Source organism: Parasteatoda tepidariorum, chromosome 1 (genome assembly GCF_043381705.1).
Source record: "Parasteatoda tepidariorum isolate YZ-2023 chromosome 1, CAS_Ptep_4.0, whole genome shotgun sequence".
NCBI lineage: Eukaryota > Metazoa > Arthropoda > Arachnida > Araneae > Theridiidae > Parasteatoda > Parasteatoda tepidariorum.
Window position 1 is genome coordinate 33696508 of NC_092204.1, and position 17170 is coordinate 33713677.

At 27.7% G+C, this 17170-nt stretch overlaps 1 protein-coding gene across 1 annotated transcript; it reads left to right on the plus strand.

Moving 5' to 3' along the window:
• Positions 1 to 17170, plus strand: LOC107442662 (cytolytic toxin-alpha-like). Its single transcript, XM_043057695.2, has 10 exons — positions 1 to 182; positions 1966 to 2111; positions 4221 to 4424; positions 6453 to 6675; positions 7819 to 8053; positions 8819 to 8942; positions 10449 to 10634; positions 12654 to 12669; positions 16074 to 16314; positions 16753 to 17170. The coding sequence occupies exons 2-10, from the start codon at positions 1995 to 1997 to the stop codon at positions 17108 to 17110; spliced, it is 1704 nt and encodes a 567-aa protein (XP_042913629.1). The 5' UTR covers positions 1 to 182; positions 1966 to 1994; the 3' UTR covers positions 17111 to 17170.

Here is a 17170-nt window from a genome sequence, read left to right on the forward strand (position 1 = left end):
AGATGATGTAAAGATAAATTTGGCGTTGAACACTGCTGATATCTATGCCAGTTAAGTTTTTTTAACTTATGAATCTGATGATTAAGTTTTTAAAAGAAAACAATGTCTAAGCTAAAATTTAATTTAATAAATTAATTTTATCCAAATTTTTTTAATAGTGCATAATTTATGACAAAGAATCGGTAAGTACACTTTCAATGTGTTTTAAAAGAAATTCTTTCAGCAAGATATTTTTTCAATGATATTTGCAAATATATTATAAACATGGCGGAAAAGTAAAAAAAAAATATACCTAAAATTAATGTCAAATTTCATATAAGGTTGTTTTTAAGAAATATATTATTATTAAAATAGTTTTTTGAATTTTTCAAAGTAAAAAAGATTTTTAATTGACAAATATGCAGGTAGTTAAATTTGTTACAAGTATTTAGCAATTAAAATAGTGGGATATTTTTAAGCAATCAGAAAAAGTATAATGTTACTTTTTTAATACAATGAAAATACTTTCTTCGTACAAAGTGCTTTGTAGAGCACTGCAAAAAAAAAAAAAAAACTCTCAGTAAATTTTTAACCAGTATATGGTGCAAAGTTTCTCTCTAAAGTTTAGTTAAATGAAACATCATTTTATTTTAGTTACACCATAAATTGTGAAATATGATCGAGAAATGCTTCCATGGTGTAACTAACTGCACCAAACTTTGGTAAAAGGCACAAAACTTTGTCGGTGGTTTAAACAGAACGATATTTGTTTACGACGCCATGCTTACTTTACAACTCGGTCTCGGTGTATCGGGATGACTAATGCATGTAGTTTCAAGTATCAACTTATAAGGTAGGTAAATGTTTTATTTGCAGTAGTTAAAGTTTATTTCATTTATGCTGCCGTTTTAAATTTGGTTGGCGGTTTAACATGGTTAGAGGTATGTCATAAAATAACCTACTTAATGTAAATAGTTGTGCTATGATAAACAGCTACCTTGGCCTGAACTTTAGTGCTTTAAAAATAACAAACAATGGTGCAACCTTCCTCTGCTTTTATATATAAAAAAAGAAAGAATGAAAATAGGTGCTTTTTTTCTTCAAAACACCTACTTTTGGTGTAACCTTCTACTGATATTTGGAGTTACTGAAAATACCAAAATATAGAAAAATTGAGCTCCCTTTTATGTAGCCAGCAAGCAAATACCAATTTTTGGTGCAACGTGACTCGGAATTTTTAGCACTGTACAAGATCACAAATTTGCAGAAAAGTACTAATATAGTAAAATTCGCAAAACTAAAATAAATATATAACTGAATTATTAAATTTATTTTCATGTAAGACTTTTTTAATTCGTTACAATATTAAAATACTCCACAAAACACTTTTCTAATGATTTAAAATCATTAAAAAGTCGTGCTATCATATTTTTTTTGGCTAGCTTTGTGGTTTCCTTTTTCTTCGAAGTTTGCACTGTAAGTCCAAAGACAGTAAATTGCCAAATCCCCCAAAACCTGCACTTATTATAAAAAAGTTAATTTATACACATTCCCAGTATGTATCTTCCAAAACGTTTTTAGTACCTCTTTCCTCTTTTGCATCGATAAATCTTAATGATATTTCGTTGAAGTTAGATAATTGTATTTTAGTGTCACTTACATACTAAATTGCGATATATAATTTGTATGTTTTTCTAAAAGTATACAAACCTTCTGTAAAAATGTTTTAAAAGAGTCATTTGCGAACATTCTGCTCATAAAAATGCCTTTAAAGAGCATCTCAAAATTTTCTTCAAAGATTTATGAAAGAAAATTTTAGAATACTTTAAATTATTTTTTTCATTATACCTTACAAATTTTTTATGTACTTTATAATATTAAAGTTGAAAAAAAACAAAGTTTTTTCAATAAAAATTAAATATAATTGATTATATTTTTAGATTTAGTAAGAGTCAGAATAAACGGCATAAATTAAATTTATTTCAGAAAGAAGATTTTCATTTTGATCTGAAAAAATGTCTACTACAATAATGATGTACGTCATCCCGATGTTATTGGGACAATCTTATGATTTAGGAAAAGAGAGACCAGGCCTACAAATATTTCCTTCTGATGTTGAGGAAGATGCTGTGGTATGTATTATATTTGAATCTATAATTTTTATGGGAAAGATTGGAACAATGTAATAACAAGTCGCATTTTTCAAATTATTCTGAGCCGCGCTTTTTAAATTTTAAGCAACTCCACACTGGGAAAAAAGTATTGTCGAAACTACCAGAATATGGTAAAAATTACTGTGTTTCTGTCTCTACGGGACCACTAAAATGATTGGTAATTTTTACCGAGGCACTTTGACGAAATTAACAATGAAATATGATTTTATATTATGTGATAAAAATCAGTAAATGTGGTAAAATTTGATAATTTCATTATGATACTTCATACCTTTCATTCGGTATAATTTACTTTTGTTTAATCGGTTAAATTTATTTTCAGTTTTGCATTTTTTATTAAATGTTTGGTAATAAAAACGATAATTTTGAAAACCAGAATTTTAGATAAACCGTTACCATATACACCGAAAAATTAATAAATGAATGGTATAAATACCGTATATTTTAGCCCTTAATACCAGAATCCTAGTTAATTTTTTTTACCAGAAATGTTATTACCATGTTGTACGGTAATTTTGTCAGCATTTTTTCTCCGTGCATAATTCTAATGGTTTATATTACGGTTAAGATTTTATGCTGCCATAAACTTTTAAATATTAAGCAACTATCATAACAAGAACTACTCCCTTTAAGCCTTTACGCTTTTATTTTAAATATTTTTATTGCAATGCACAAATTTCCGTAGTTCATAATTATATTTTCCACAAACAAATATCGAAGTTTTACTATGCAAGTAAGTTAAAAAAAAAGAAAGCACAATTCAAATATTGAAAACTATTACAATTTCCAAGCACGCACGAAAATATTTCTGAGTATTTTGTTGTTGTATAGAAGAAATTTCAGAGTTTTGTAAAGTACTTATCTTGAAAACAATACTAAGGAGAAGTTTGATCTAAATATGTCAATTTCGGAAAAAGTGTAGCTTATAACTCTTCCATTTTATTTTGTTTACTGAAAATCGTTGAGTGATTTAAAGCCTACATTTTGAAACAAAAACTCTTTTGACAACTAAAATGCAACAACCTCTCTCTTAACCATATTTTACTCATGTTTCTGCCATAGCACTGTTATTTGAAAGGTCTTCATTAAATTAAATTATTCTTAATGACACAACTAATTATTGTTTTTACGTATATACAAACAAAGTATTCCTAATTTCATGTAAGTTTAAATGATAAAATTGTTTGATATAAATCATAGAAAAAAATTAAATCTTTATATTCATTAGGCTTTGAATATGTTTTTATAATTTTAGAAACTACTAATTTGTAAGTATTGCCTTTCTTTACATTTATTTTAGAATTTATTTATATTATTAAGCTTTTGTATTTATTTTTAAGCATCGTAAGGAAATCATATGAGCTAGTATAAGATAGTATAACATAAAAAAGGTATGTTTGAAGGTAAAATATGGGTTTATAAAATTCTCAGAGAAATGTTTTATGAAATAAGAGCTGTGACTTGATTGCTTCTCATTATTTTCTTGGAAATGTTTATTTTGTTCCATTTGTGTTTTTTTCAAGTTATGAAATATAAATATAATTTTAAGAGAATTTTTATTCTTTAAAGAAGAAGGAAAATAATTCATGTTCTTAACACTAGAAAGACTGAAACTTAGTATATACTTATATTGCCCAAAAGCAGTAAAAATGACTGCATTGTGAAAGAATAACTAATGTGTAAAGAAATTTGCTTAATTAATTTTTAATAGTTTTTATATTATTTACAGTTATATAACAAGTTACTAGTAAATATTAGCAATAAAAAAATTACTTCACTTGGAAGAAAAATAATTCCTGCTCTATTATTTGTACTTTTTTTGCAAATGAAAAGCAGTTAAAAGGCAGTCAAAATGACTTCCTTGGGCAATCTAGTGTTAAATAAACTATTTTAATGAAAACATTTATTTTAAATTTCAGAAAGAAGTATTGTATTAAAATTTTTTTTAAAAATAATGAAGTACGTAATAGCTGTAAGAATTTCCTGAAATATTTATTTAGTTACATATATTTAACAAAGTATCATAATTAAATAACAGTAAAATTAAAATCTTAATTTTTCTTTTAGAAAATAGAACATTATTTTACTGACTCTCAATACAGGATGGTTGAAAATGCTGCCCAAGTAAAAGATTTCTTAGACATTAGTGGAAAGTTATCTCTCAAAATTAAATCTGGCATGTTGGATGTGAGTGGGGAAGGACACTATTTAAAAGACAGCTCATCTAAAACAAACGGAATGGAAATATTGGTGAAAGTGCATTTTGAAACGGTAAGAAATGTTGCGTCAGAATATTTGGTTTTTTAAAATAAAATTGTGGTTAAAGGAAAACCAATGTGAATTTTTTAAAATGTTGTTATTTTGTTTTTTGGTGATACCAAGTAGGAATGTTGAAGAATTTTTCCTTAAAAACATTAGTGAAACGCTTAGAAAAGATAAATACCACATATGCATGCTCAAAAATGTTTTTATTAAGGGATTTGTTAAATGCACAGAAATGACAAACATCAAGCATGCAAATTTAAGAATATTTTCCTAAAAGTTAACTTAAATAAATTCTGAATTAAACGCAAAGGATCTAGTTAAACGCTTAGGAATAAAAAATACCATGTATTCATATTAGAAAATATTTTCCTAAAAGTTTTGTTAAACTCTTCAAATTTAAACGCAAAGGATCTAGTAAAATGCTTAAAAATGACAAACACCACGTAGCATTATCGAAAATGTTTTCTTAAATGTGTAACTCTTAGAAATGTTAAATCCTACATAGGCATAATAGAAAACCTTTTCCAAAAGGGACTAAATAAGCAAATAGAAATGACTGATACCACGTATTCATACTATGGAATAATTTGCTAGAAGCACTAGTGAAATACATAGAAATGACAAATATCACGTATGCATATTCGAGAACATTTTTCTAGGAGTAAAGTTATACGTATTCTAAATTGAACGTAAAAGATCGAGTTAAACGCATCGAAACGCATAAATACCATGTATGCATATTGAAAAATGTTTTCCTTAAAGCACTAGTGAAGCGCCTAGAAATGTTAAACTCATACATATTGGAGAATATTTTCCTATAGAGACAAATGGAATACATAGAAGTGATAAATACCAAGCATGGATATTAAAAAAATTTTTTTTCTAAAAAAGTAAGTTGAAATTCACAAAAAAAATGATAAAGACAAAAAGTACTTTAACGCAGAGTATTATTAAAGAAGCGTGTAGCTAGAACATGCATTAACCTAATTTAGAGGGAGCTTTTTCGAAACAGGGGTTTTCATACTTGCCGATTTGATAATTACTTGAATTTTCATCTCTATATGTAACTAATTAAATCTAAGCTATGCTTCAGTTTTTGATGAATTAATTAAATGTTATTATTATTCTCGGCACATTTTTTTCGTCCAATGTGTCCTTATTTTGTAAAAAAAGAATTTCAAAAAACAATTCTACGTAGAAAAGTAACTACATTGTAGTGACACACAAGAAAATATATTTTTGAGCAATTCTGGTAAAATATTAGACTTATTAAGCCTTCTGTTTTCAGAAATGCTACTAAAAAGAAATTTTATGCAATGCTTAATTTTAGTTAATAAATGCTGTTAATGTTTAATAACAACATATGAACAAATATTTAACTCTTAGCGAAAATATTGCGTAGCTGAAAGTGATTTGATAAAGCTGTTCTGAATAGATTTCTATAAATTTTTTTATTATTGGCTTAAAGGATTAAAAATGCTTAATGTTTTTATTTTTTTTTGCTTCTTCTGTTTCGTTTCGGTAAAAGGAAATGGAATGAAAAATAGAAAAATATTTTAAAGCACTTTTTGAACATACATTCCATTTTTTATAAATAAATTATTTCAGTTCCAATTTTTTATTTCCCCATATTTTCTTAAACAAATAAATACATTCTGTGCAACAAAATTAAAAGTAACAACAAACTAATAAAAAAATAATGACTAACTTTTTATTTTTCTAAACAGCTTTAACATAACAATTTCTGATAGAAAGAAATAGTTTATTAACAAATGCGAGTGAATACCGAAATGTAAAGATGGTTAAAAGGAAATTGAATAAAATAAATCCATTTTCTAAAAATAAATTTAAGAATTTTTTCAAAAAAAAAAAATACATTTAAAATTGCGAACAATTATCACATTTACGTTGTTTGACACTAAATATGAATGGTGTTATGAAGTGTAATTGATTATGCTTTATGTTAATGAGATAATAACTGCTACGAAATACTGCTTAATTCTTGTAATTATAACAAAAATTCTTGTCTTTTAGGTGACAAAAACCATTCCATCGTTCGTAAAACCTAAAACTGGATGGACATTGTATCCTCGTAATTATTTGGGTACTCATTATTGTAGAAGTATAACATATGGGGGTGATTTAGTTGCTTCTATCCGTATCACTGCTACGAATAACTACGATCTTTTACGCATCAAAGGAGCCATCAATGGTGGCATAAATGCTGGCGGAGGATCATTTGAAGGAAATGTGAAAGGTCAGCTATTTAATTAATAATCATTTTGGTACTAACAAGGTGTATTTCGTATAAGTTGAGAAAGATTGAAGGTAGACTTATTGGCATGAAAGTCGAAAGTGGCTATACTGCACCCAGTGCATCAGATGTCACAAACATAATCAGCGAATTGAAAAATCAGCTAAGGAAGAAGCGAAGGAGATAAAAATTAACGGTTTGCTATTCGCGTTTTGCCATGGAAAACAGATATTTATTCTGATCAAATATAAAATTAGTTAAAAAGTTTATTAACAGATGGCTCTGCTAACAGAGAAAAAAAGCAAATCAGTATTTTAAAAATCACCTTAGATTGCATTCGTTTGCAGTTTAAGAAAAATATAAATAACACCGGTGAGAATATTTCATTAAGTATGGTCTGCCCTCTGGTATGATTTGGAATAAGCGTTACCTGCTTTTTTTATTAATTGAATTTGTTCTTTAGATATTAATTAGCTGAATTTTATTCCTTTTTTTAAAATAAAATTTAATGTATACCAAGATAGAAATATGAATGTGATAAGGTGAATTTGTGCTAAAGATGAATCAAGCTAAACAGGATGAATGGAGCTCAAAAAATTGACACATAACATACGCAATGTATAGGTTCGGTACTTAAATGAGGGACTATTTTCAGTATCGAAATACAGTATAGACCGAAAAACCACAGAGATGCAGAAGAGAAACGAAAACAAGTTACAATCGTTTTTTCTTAGTGTTATAGTAATTTTCTTCTGCCTCTCAGCATTTTCCTTTTTCATTCTCTGCTTTGACTATGAAAAAGATTTTTCATTAAAGAACGGAGACTGTAAAGTCGTCTGTTTATGTAGCATTATTTTTCGATTATTATTATTTCTTCAATTATTTGCTGCCTTGCACAATGTACGAAGAACTATTATTTATTTATATGACAATTTATCAGAATTTACGTTGTTTTGTTTCAAAATAATGTCTGACCATGTGTTAACATTCCTTTTTTAAACATCTGCACTTGTATAATTCAATAATTATTAGCAAACTATCAATTTTTTCTATTTAACAATGATTTTTAAAAATTTATTGACTATTATTATATTCTGACGTTGTATAAAAATATAGTTAATTTTAATTCAGCTGAATAATTCACAGGTAAACTTGAAATGTTGAAACAAAATGCACAGGACAGCAGTTCAATGGAAATCAACTATTATGCAACTGTACCAATCCAGGGTGTGTCCTATGACGTAGATGGACTTTTAAAACTCATCGATGAATTTCCTGAACATGTTAAAAATGTCAACAATGGAACTGGGAATCCACTCAGAATGGAATTGTTTCCTTTAAGCTCCCTGGATACAAACTATCCCGCTTTTTTCGAAAGCAGGTATGAAACTAATATAGAAAAAGAGTTTATTTTTCTTTTTGTTTCCATTCAGTGGTCAAAATTCTTTTTCATGCAAATAGTGTTCCAAAATTACCATTCTTAATAAATATTTTTAGAGTCCTTGCTGGAAATGAATACGATGAAAACGTGTTTTATTATCGGAGGAAACAGAAATTGAAAGACTATTATCAGATACATTTTTAAGTTTCAATCTTCAGATTTTTTATTAGTTTCACTTTTTAACGTTTTTCTTTTCTTTTTCGTGAATCGATATTGTTCTATATTTATTTTAAAAATGTCGATATCTGCAAAATAATTTAACGAAATTTGATGATACTTAGAATGAAACAAAAAAGTGATGAAGATATTCAAGTAAGTAATTTGTAAGTATTTAACTTTTCCTAATTCAGCAGGATTTTTTTGCTTTCTTTGAAATTTTTACTAGTAAATTTCCGTGAAAGATTCTTTAACCTTCCACCCTAACATATTTCTAAAGATTAATTATATTTATGTTTATACGCCTTAATAAATTAATTAACTTGAATTGTTTTGCAAGTTTATATTATTTGAAGCATTTACAATTACAAATTCGAAATCGCCAATAAAGAAGAATTTTAAGTATTTATTACGTTTATTTACGTAATGCATGTATGCAAAACTGTTTCCTGTCATAACAAATTGCCTTATAATAAACGCTATTTGTTTTGAATGAGTGAATTATTAGTTATTTAAAATGTTAATCGAATTATTTTATTTTCATTTAAGAGCATTAAACGATCAGTTGGATGACTTGGAAACTCAGTTTGACGATTTGTTGGAAACTAGGCGCAAACTGCAACATTTTATTGCATCATTACCTCCCGTGACTCCCAAAAGCGTGGATGAAAAAGTAAGTTTAACCATCTCAGTTATTTGAGCTAAAAAGTAATTATTTTTTATGAATAATCATTTGAATCATTATCATAAAAAGTAATCATTTTTCATTAAATTAGAAAATGATAGATTTAATGTATGCAATATGATAGACTTATACGGATTTTAAAGTTATGTTTTACTAAATAATATTCATTACATTAAAAGTGTATACGTGTAATGATCAAAGTCATGTGTCAATTAGCAATGAGTATTGAACTTGAATATCAACACTTGCATATTGCATACGAGTAATTTTGGAAATTACATTGAACAGGTGCATTGGTGAAAAATTTATAAAATGTAAAATTTAGTTATACTTACAAATTTAAAAAATAATAAGCACTCAATATTGTACCTAGCACAAGGGTACGTTTCGATTTAAGATGAATAAAACAGTCCTTAAGACTCCAAAAATTTATTGGCAATTACTTTATAAGCCTTGAACATGTTTCTAAACATTTCTCGTAAAACTCGTATCTCGATTTGGGAAGTATTAGATAATATCTCTTCAAATTAATATTGATATACAAAAAACTACGTTCAACAGTCAAATACAACAATAATAAACGTTTAGGTAAATCAGATGCCGAAAAAAGTTATTGAACTCGCTATTAACAAATATTTTTAGAGAAAAAAAAGTCTTACTTTAGTTTCCCGGAAAATCCTTTAATAACTATTTTAAATATGTATCAAAGAACAAAATATGTAAAATGTTGTAAAAGTTAATATATGTTTCTTATTGTTAACATAAATTAATGGTATCTTGGTAATTATCTATTCTATAGTAATAAGCTGGAAACTAACCATTTGATTTTGTTTCTAAATAGTTCCGATTTCTCAAAAAATGCACAGAGATTTGGATGAAAAACTTAAACTTAAATTACATTTGGAGACAAAATTGCATTTTCTTCATAAAATATAAAGATTTGTACTCGTAAATTCAAGTTATATTAGGAGTACGCTTAATACACAGATTGAGTTGTCACTAAATTTGAGTTCTTGTTCATTCTCCAAGATCCCTTCACCATTCTCAAGATTCCCTTTAATTCATCTTTTGAGAATATTAACTCGTTTATTGGATGATTTCCCTGACCATAAATCTCTACAGAAGAGATCCTTCCTGGAATATACGGAACTCACTCTATTCCATGTCAAGCAAGTGATTTTTCTGTTTCACACTTTTCTTTCCGTCTTTAGTAAAAGTTTTACTTAGAGAAATTTAACGATAAAGAAAGTTAGCACAGAAATGTATAATAAAAAATGAGTTATAAACATATTTTCAAAGCAAACTATACTTTAAAAAAGGAGGAGATGAATAATTTACAGAGCATTTAAATCTGAGTCTCGTTCGGCGCCCCTCCTAACCTAGCTCTCCGCCCGAACCCCGTAGCCTTGCCCACATCTTACACCGGCCTATAACAACCATTTCTAATCAAGTGTGGTATTCTTTTCATTGTAGATTCTTCATGTTTTGTTTCAGATTAAAAAGTTCAATGATAAGGTGAATAAGGTGTATGAGATTTATGCAAAGACAATTAGCGATCTTGACCTGTCAGAAGGAGCACCCACGAAATACATTGATGATACCTTTGTAGCTTATAAAGACGGTGAATATATTTTCCCTCAAAAGTATGCAAGACACCTGGCTTCATTACAAAAAGAGATTGTGAGTGCCGCTTACATTTATTTGATTTCAAATTTGAATTTTTTAAATACATTTTTTGATACATTCATTACCCATTAGTATGCAGCGGTCAGTTTAATTCATCCTCTGAATGTATAGTCATTGGCTATACACTCTCATATCTAATGTTTACGGCATGCGTATACTGATCCTAATTCACTTCCATATGGTGATCATTTATCATATTTTCTATATTAGAGACCACAGGCAATTGATACAAAGCTCTCTCACGAATCGACAGATGACAGCACTATGCTACATCACCCTGTTCTTCAGTTTTTTTTTCTGACAAAACAATCTAATTACCCGAGTTTTAATTAAGACCAATGTCCGAATCACACTGAGAGAGTGATTCGGACATTGACTCTCGGAGTGACTCTCTAAACTGATTACTCGAGTCTCCAAATTACAAGAAAAGCTCACGGCAGCATATAAGTAAGATATCCTTGTCGAGTGGAAGGTAAATATACAATTGTGAGCACATAAAACTTCCTAACTTATCCTGATTGAAAATGGAACGTTTCCTTTTCCATAGAGGCTAGAGCTTGGTTTTACTGACCCAAGTTCCCTGGTTTGGACAGAGTTACCAACCGATGAATATCACTTCTTCCGCATTTGCTCACAAGTTATAAGACACTCAAGAAATCTTCATAATTCTAACTGTTGAGAATTACCGTCTGTTTAATCTTTATCTTCGATCTTGTTCATAAAATTGAATTGCTATGGTAACAGTTTGTTTTGTTCCTTGAGTTTGTTCATTCTTTTTTGTGCAGAAGAAACAAAATGACTTTGAGTTGATATTTGAGCATTAATATACTCACATTTACGCCATTTTATAGCTTTAAGCGTTTCGAATTTTATTGATGAAGCTAGTATTTTTTATATTTTTATAAATAGAACTGTGAAATAAACCATTTTGTATGTTATAAGTTGTTTATGGAATAGTTAAGAACACTGACATCATTAACTAATTCTAATTTAAAGTGCTAACAGGATACTAACAATTATTAAAACCAATAAAAAAAATTAAAATGAAACTTTTCGTAGCAAATGAATTTGGCATTAATATTTTTATACACCTCTATGTACGAGGGGAAAAAACTAATTACTTGGAGCAGAAAGTCTTTTGATGAAGTTTATTTTATATCACCATGAATGAAATGTGAGCCAAAAAATGAATTAAAACAGTATCGCCTTGAATAAGAGAAAGCGGATATTCTGATATAAAGTGATAAACTTATGATTCGAAGAGTATTATTCAGTATTCAGTATACGATTCAAAGGGTTATTATTCCTCAAATATTTTGTGCTAACTTTTGTTTTAGTTACAAAATCCGACATAAAAATGTACTTTCTTTGAATAAACACAGTATGTTTTTGGTCAGATTCGGATTTTTGACCATCAATTTGGGCAAAATATTGCTTAAACAACTTAGATAGGTGAGCTGTTGAATGCTTATTAGTTCATTAATGTCGTTCATTATAATATGCGTATTTAATCAGAATTCGGGAATATCTAAGTATTTGTAAAACGTGTCTAAGTAAAGATATCAACTCAAAAAATAATTGTAAGCAATTAGTTATTGTCATTTTATGTAACAATGGTCGAAAAACTTTGAATAGAATTCATTAGGTCATTTTAAAATATGTGATGGAAATGTAATTGTCGAAATACAAAATTTGAACGAAATCAAAATATTAATTTCATCAGTTACGTAATTTTTTAAAAAAAATTTATTTCTCTAAAGTATTTATCTTTAAAAACTCTTTCATAAAAATTCGTTAGTAATTTTTTTTTGCTCTAATATTTGATATTTGATTGAAAATGTTTTTCTTGTAGATTTAAGAATGTGATTAACTACGCGCAATTACCATGCTAAATTAGCTTCATAAGATTTTTCTTAGTTATTCTTTTTTCTTTGTTAACGTAATTTTTTAACTGTGCACATTTCTTATGTTCAATTATTATGTTTTAATTATATTCCTTTTTAAATTTTTTAGTATGATGAACATCCAGGTAGGTTTTATTTTATTACTTTTATATTAAAATTTCAAATAAACAATATTTTCAGCAATTTTTTTTTATTTAATCACATTGTTTAAAAATTCAGTTTTCAGTCGAAAAATTATGACTGTAAAAATTAGTATTTGATCAATAAATTAGATATATACAATTAGTATTTGATATATACTCTAAGATTAATAAATTATGGTTATATAAGGTCAAATAAACATCATGAAAGTGGTTCCACATTTTTATTATGTAACTGAATACAGATAAAATTTGTAGGTTTTGCCATGACAAACTGTAAATATTTTTTTACCAATGAGTAAATTTATAAGATTTATAAAATGTCTAAAATTTTATTTTTTTTAACAATTACGTTGAATAGTTTTTTCAACGATACGTTCATGTTTTTAAAATTTTGTTTTTACCTATTTTGAAAAGGTTTAGCTAAAACATTTATTTTAAGTTTCTTCGAATAAACATAAATACTTTATAGAAGTATAATTGAAATATTGAATCAATTAATTGCGTGAATATATCTTCACAGCGAAAAAAACTTTGGTAAAATTACAGTTAAGCATGGTAATTACATTTCTGATAACAAAAAATCATAATCCTAGTTTAAAATACCAAAATATACGAACCATTCATTTGGCAATTTTTCCGTTCATATGGTTACGGTTTACCGGAAATTCTGGTTTTCAAAATTATAGCTCTTGCTGTTATACATTTAGTAAAAAATAGAAAACCAAAAAGAAAATTTTTCCGAATCGATGTTTCAATGCAATGCTTTAGGATTTCATGATAAAATTAAAATTTTTTTACCACATTTACCGAATTTTATCAGATAGTATAAAACCCTATTTTATTGTTAATTTTACCAGAATCATTTCCGAAAGCTCTTTGACAAAAATTACCGAGATTTTTGGTACTTCCAAACAACCAAAAACACAGTAAATTTTACCATATTATGGTAGTATTGACCATATTTTTTACCCTCAGTGTTATATTAACTAAAGTATTGGATTTCTTGACTGTTTGAATGCGCAACTTTTATCTTTTGTTTCAAACAAAGGATCACGAAGAATTTAAATACTGTACAAGAAAAAATACTTTTATTTATTGCAAAAAAGAGTCTTCAAAGATTATGCAGAGTATTTATTCTTTCATAACGAGGCAGTTTCTTTTAAGAACAATTTATTATTTGGTTTGCTCTTGTTTTGTGTCCTCAAAATAAGAAAATCATTTATAAGTACCCACTTAGTATTTCTTAAACATTATTTTCATGATTTTCTTTACCATGATAACCATTGTCATACCTCAAAACTAGAGAGATAAATAAAAGAAATGAGGAAGATTTAGATAATATGTAAGTGGAAAAAATCACAAACTGCTTGTTTTTTGACGAGTATGCTTATAACAGTTGCTCAAATCGAGATTAGATATTTTTCAAATATCTGAGCGAAGTTTTTTAACATCTATCTGAAATGCTGATTGCATAATTGTATTATTCCGCGAAAAAAATAATATTTATTCTTCATTTGATTCGAAATGGTCATATACTAGAAAATTTTTTGTAACTATTTTATTTTATTTTATGATCCTCGTTGAACAGCCGACCCATTTTTCAAAAGTTTACAACTACTAATGTTCGACTCCGTAGACGTGCAATTTTGAATCCAATTCAGAAGACAAAAGAACTCTTGGATTAAGTATTTTAAGAAATTTGTCTTTGTGGAGGACTTTTTGATGGAACTAACCCGCTGTTGTATTACACGGAGAGGAAAACCATGAAAACCTTTTATGGTTATCCTGACGGTAACGATATACACGATATGTCTACCACTGAGGATATTTTACATCATTGTGACCGATGCGCGCCGGGTGTGAAATTCGAATCAATGAGCTATCCCTGGGATTTAAATCCAGTTCCCTAATTGGAAGACGAACGCTTTGCCTCCTGAACCACCAAGGTTCCTTTTGAAACTGTTGAAGTTTTCGAGAAAACTATTGAAATTTTTATAAGGTTATAAGACGTCATGCTTTTTTTTAGCATAAACATGATTGAAATACTGGCAAAATTCTAGGTTAGTTAAAAAAAATTTGAAAAATATTTAAACTAGCACAATAAAACTATAAAAATAACAAAAGAAACTAAGTGTAGAATATGAGCTATAAAAATCAAACTCATAAATTTTTTTTTTATTTTTAAGAAAATACTGATGTCATCTCTTTTATTGGAGATTTTTTTTTTTTTTTTAATATGAACTGAAACATAAGATAAAGCAAGTTTTCTATTAAACTTCCGTTAAAGGTCTCGGTAAGGCAAAAAATAATTTTTTATTTCTTCCATGTTAATCTATGGAGAATAAGTTGAGTACAAATTTTTTTTAATTAAGTATCTAAATAATGTTTTAAGATATTAATCTTTTATTTTAATCTTTTAAATGTATTTGATTGAACGAGGTTACTTAATTTCAAATTATAAGGCTGTAAGCATTTTGAAAACTTTAACTTTGAGACTCTTTGCCTTCTGAAGAAGTTTTTAAGAATATTTACAATCTTAAATAAAATTAAAAATTTGATAACTGTGACCTATAATATTTTTAAACTACTAAAGCTGAAGGAAAAATGCTCAGCAATATTAGTTCATTAATTTCAATAGAGTTACTTATACATAAAAATTACTTTTAAACAAAAGTGTCTTATATACTAAAAACTATTTATAAATAAAAATTATGTCCTTATAGTTCTTAGGTTAACATAAAGGATGGAGAGTCTTTCTCTATCTGAGATCTTTAAGTGCTGCTAAATTTTTGTATTCTTTTTTACCTATGATAAATTTTCGCATTTTTTGAGCTTTAAAAACTTAAAGGATATTCGGATAAGCTTGTGTTATGTATTGTACCTTAATTTACTTTTATCCAATTGAAAAGTTTGTATTCAGTTATGGTACGCAAGTTTTGATGTATATGAAGAAAACAAAAAAGTATATTATATAAAAATTGAAAATATTTATAAAAATTTTTGTTAACATTTATAGTAAAAAGTACTTAAAAAAGTTAAAATTTAATGATTTTTTTTAAAAAATTGTTCAATTTAAATTACATTATTTTTTAAGGGGTTCAAAAATTAAAATTAATCCTTTTCAAAATTTGTAACTTTTTTTTAAAAATTGTTAAGCAGATTTTCTAACATATTTTGCACATAATTATTAAATGGCACAAAAAAAATCAAATAAATGAGCGTAACTTTAAAAAGTCTTAACTATGTGTTCTTACACGCATTCTTAAATATGTACCCTTAAAACAAAAATCTATCTATTAATTGCCTTTGTCCGTTTAGTTGTTATTTAAATATACTTCGGAAGTTTTCATATTAGTATCAACTGGTTAATTGTGAATGATTTGCAGAACTAAGACCAAGAATTGGGGGTGCTGATTTCATCAGATGGGGATATAATGAGTGTACTACTTTTGAAACTGAAACATTCATTTCGGGAGTAATGGCAACATCAGAACTTGTGCAAGAAGGTGGATCAAGTGAGTTTATGTGCTCTACAGTTGATCCAGTTGAGATAAATCCCAAAAGTTATTTCCCAGGATATCCAGGCAAAGATGATCCAGACGAGCATTTATTAGTCAGTCCAATCAGGTAATGCAATAAAATTTTTGATATTTTAAGCAAAAATAGTTCTTAGATTTCCTTGACAGCGAGATTTGGAACTTCCACATACCATCCTTCACGTTTGCGTGCAGTTCTGAACTAACTGCGCATGCTCATGACACAGACACACTGTGCTTGCTCACTTACATCAGAGCATGCGCACATGAAAGTGTTGGATGTAAGTGAAGGCGCTAAATCTCTTTAACATTAAAGAAATTAAAACAAAAGATTTTAATGATAAATAAAATTTTGGATACTTTTGTTTTGAAAAAAATTTTACTTTTAAAGAATAATTTCTTTTAATTATAAATTAAAACACAAATTTTTAAAGTTTAAACTTGTTTAAAATTCCTCGTAAAAGTTTTATGAGCGTCAGACATAGACATATTATTTAGACATATTAGTAAGATTTTCTCTTTTTTTAAGATACCAAGGAGAACTAAAAAAATTTAGCTCTATGAAGGATAAGCCAATAGCATGTGCTCAGTGTCGAGCAACTTTACTAACCACTGTTCTAGTGGTGATGGCTAACAATTCCTGCCCAACAGATAAATGGACAAAGGAATATGAAGGCATTCTCATGGCTCCTGGTTTTTATAGTTCAAAAGGTGAATATGTCTGTGTGGACGTAAACATGAAGAGCCCAGACAAAACAATAAAGTTCGGAAATTCAGAGGATTCTCGATTACCTGAAGTAAAAGAAGTTACAGTTGAATGTGGTTCTTTGCCATGTGAACCCTATGAAGCAAACAAACCGATTCCCTGTGTTGTTTGCACTATTTAAGCATTTATGGTTGTACTATTTTGAGCAATAAAAACTATTTATATATTATTAGATCAAGAA

Bases quoted from the DNA above. Each gene is read 5' to 3' on its own strand.
- LOC107442662 (XM_043057695.2), top strand. From the start codon at position 1,995: ATGTCTACTACAATAATGATGTACGTCATCCCGATGTTATTGGGACAA. The intron at 4,425-6,452 runs GTAAGAAATGTT...CTTGTCTTTTAG, and splicing joins TGAAAGTGCATTTTGAAACG to GTGACAAAAACCATTCCATC. The intron at 8,054-8,818 runs GTATGAAACTAA...TTTTCATTTAAG, and splicing joins CCCGCTTTTTTCGAAAGCAG to AGCATTAAACGATCAGTTGG.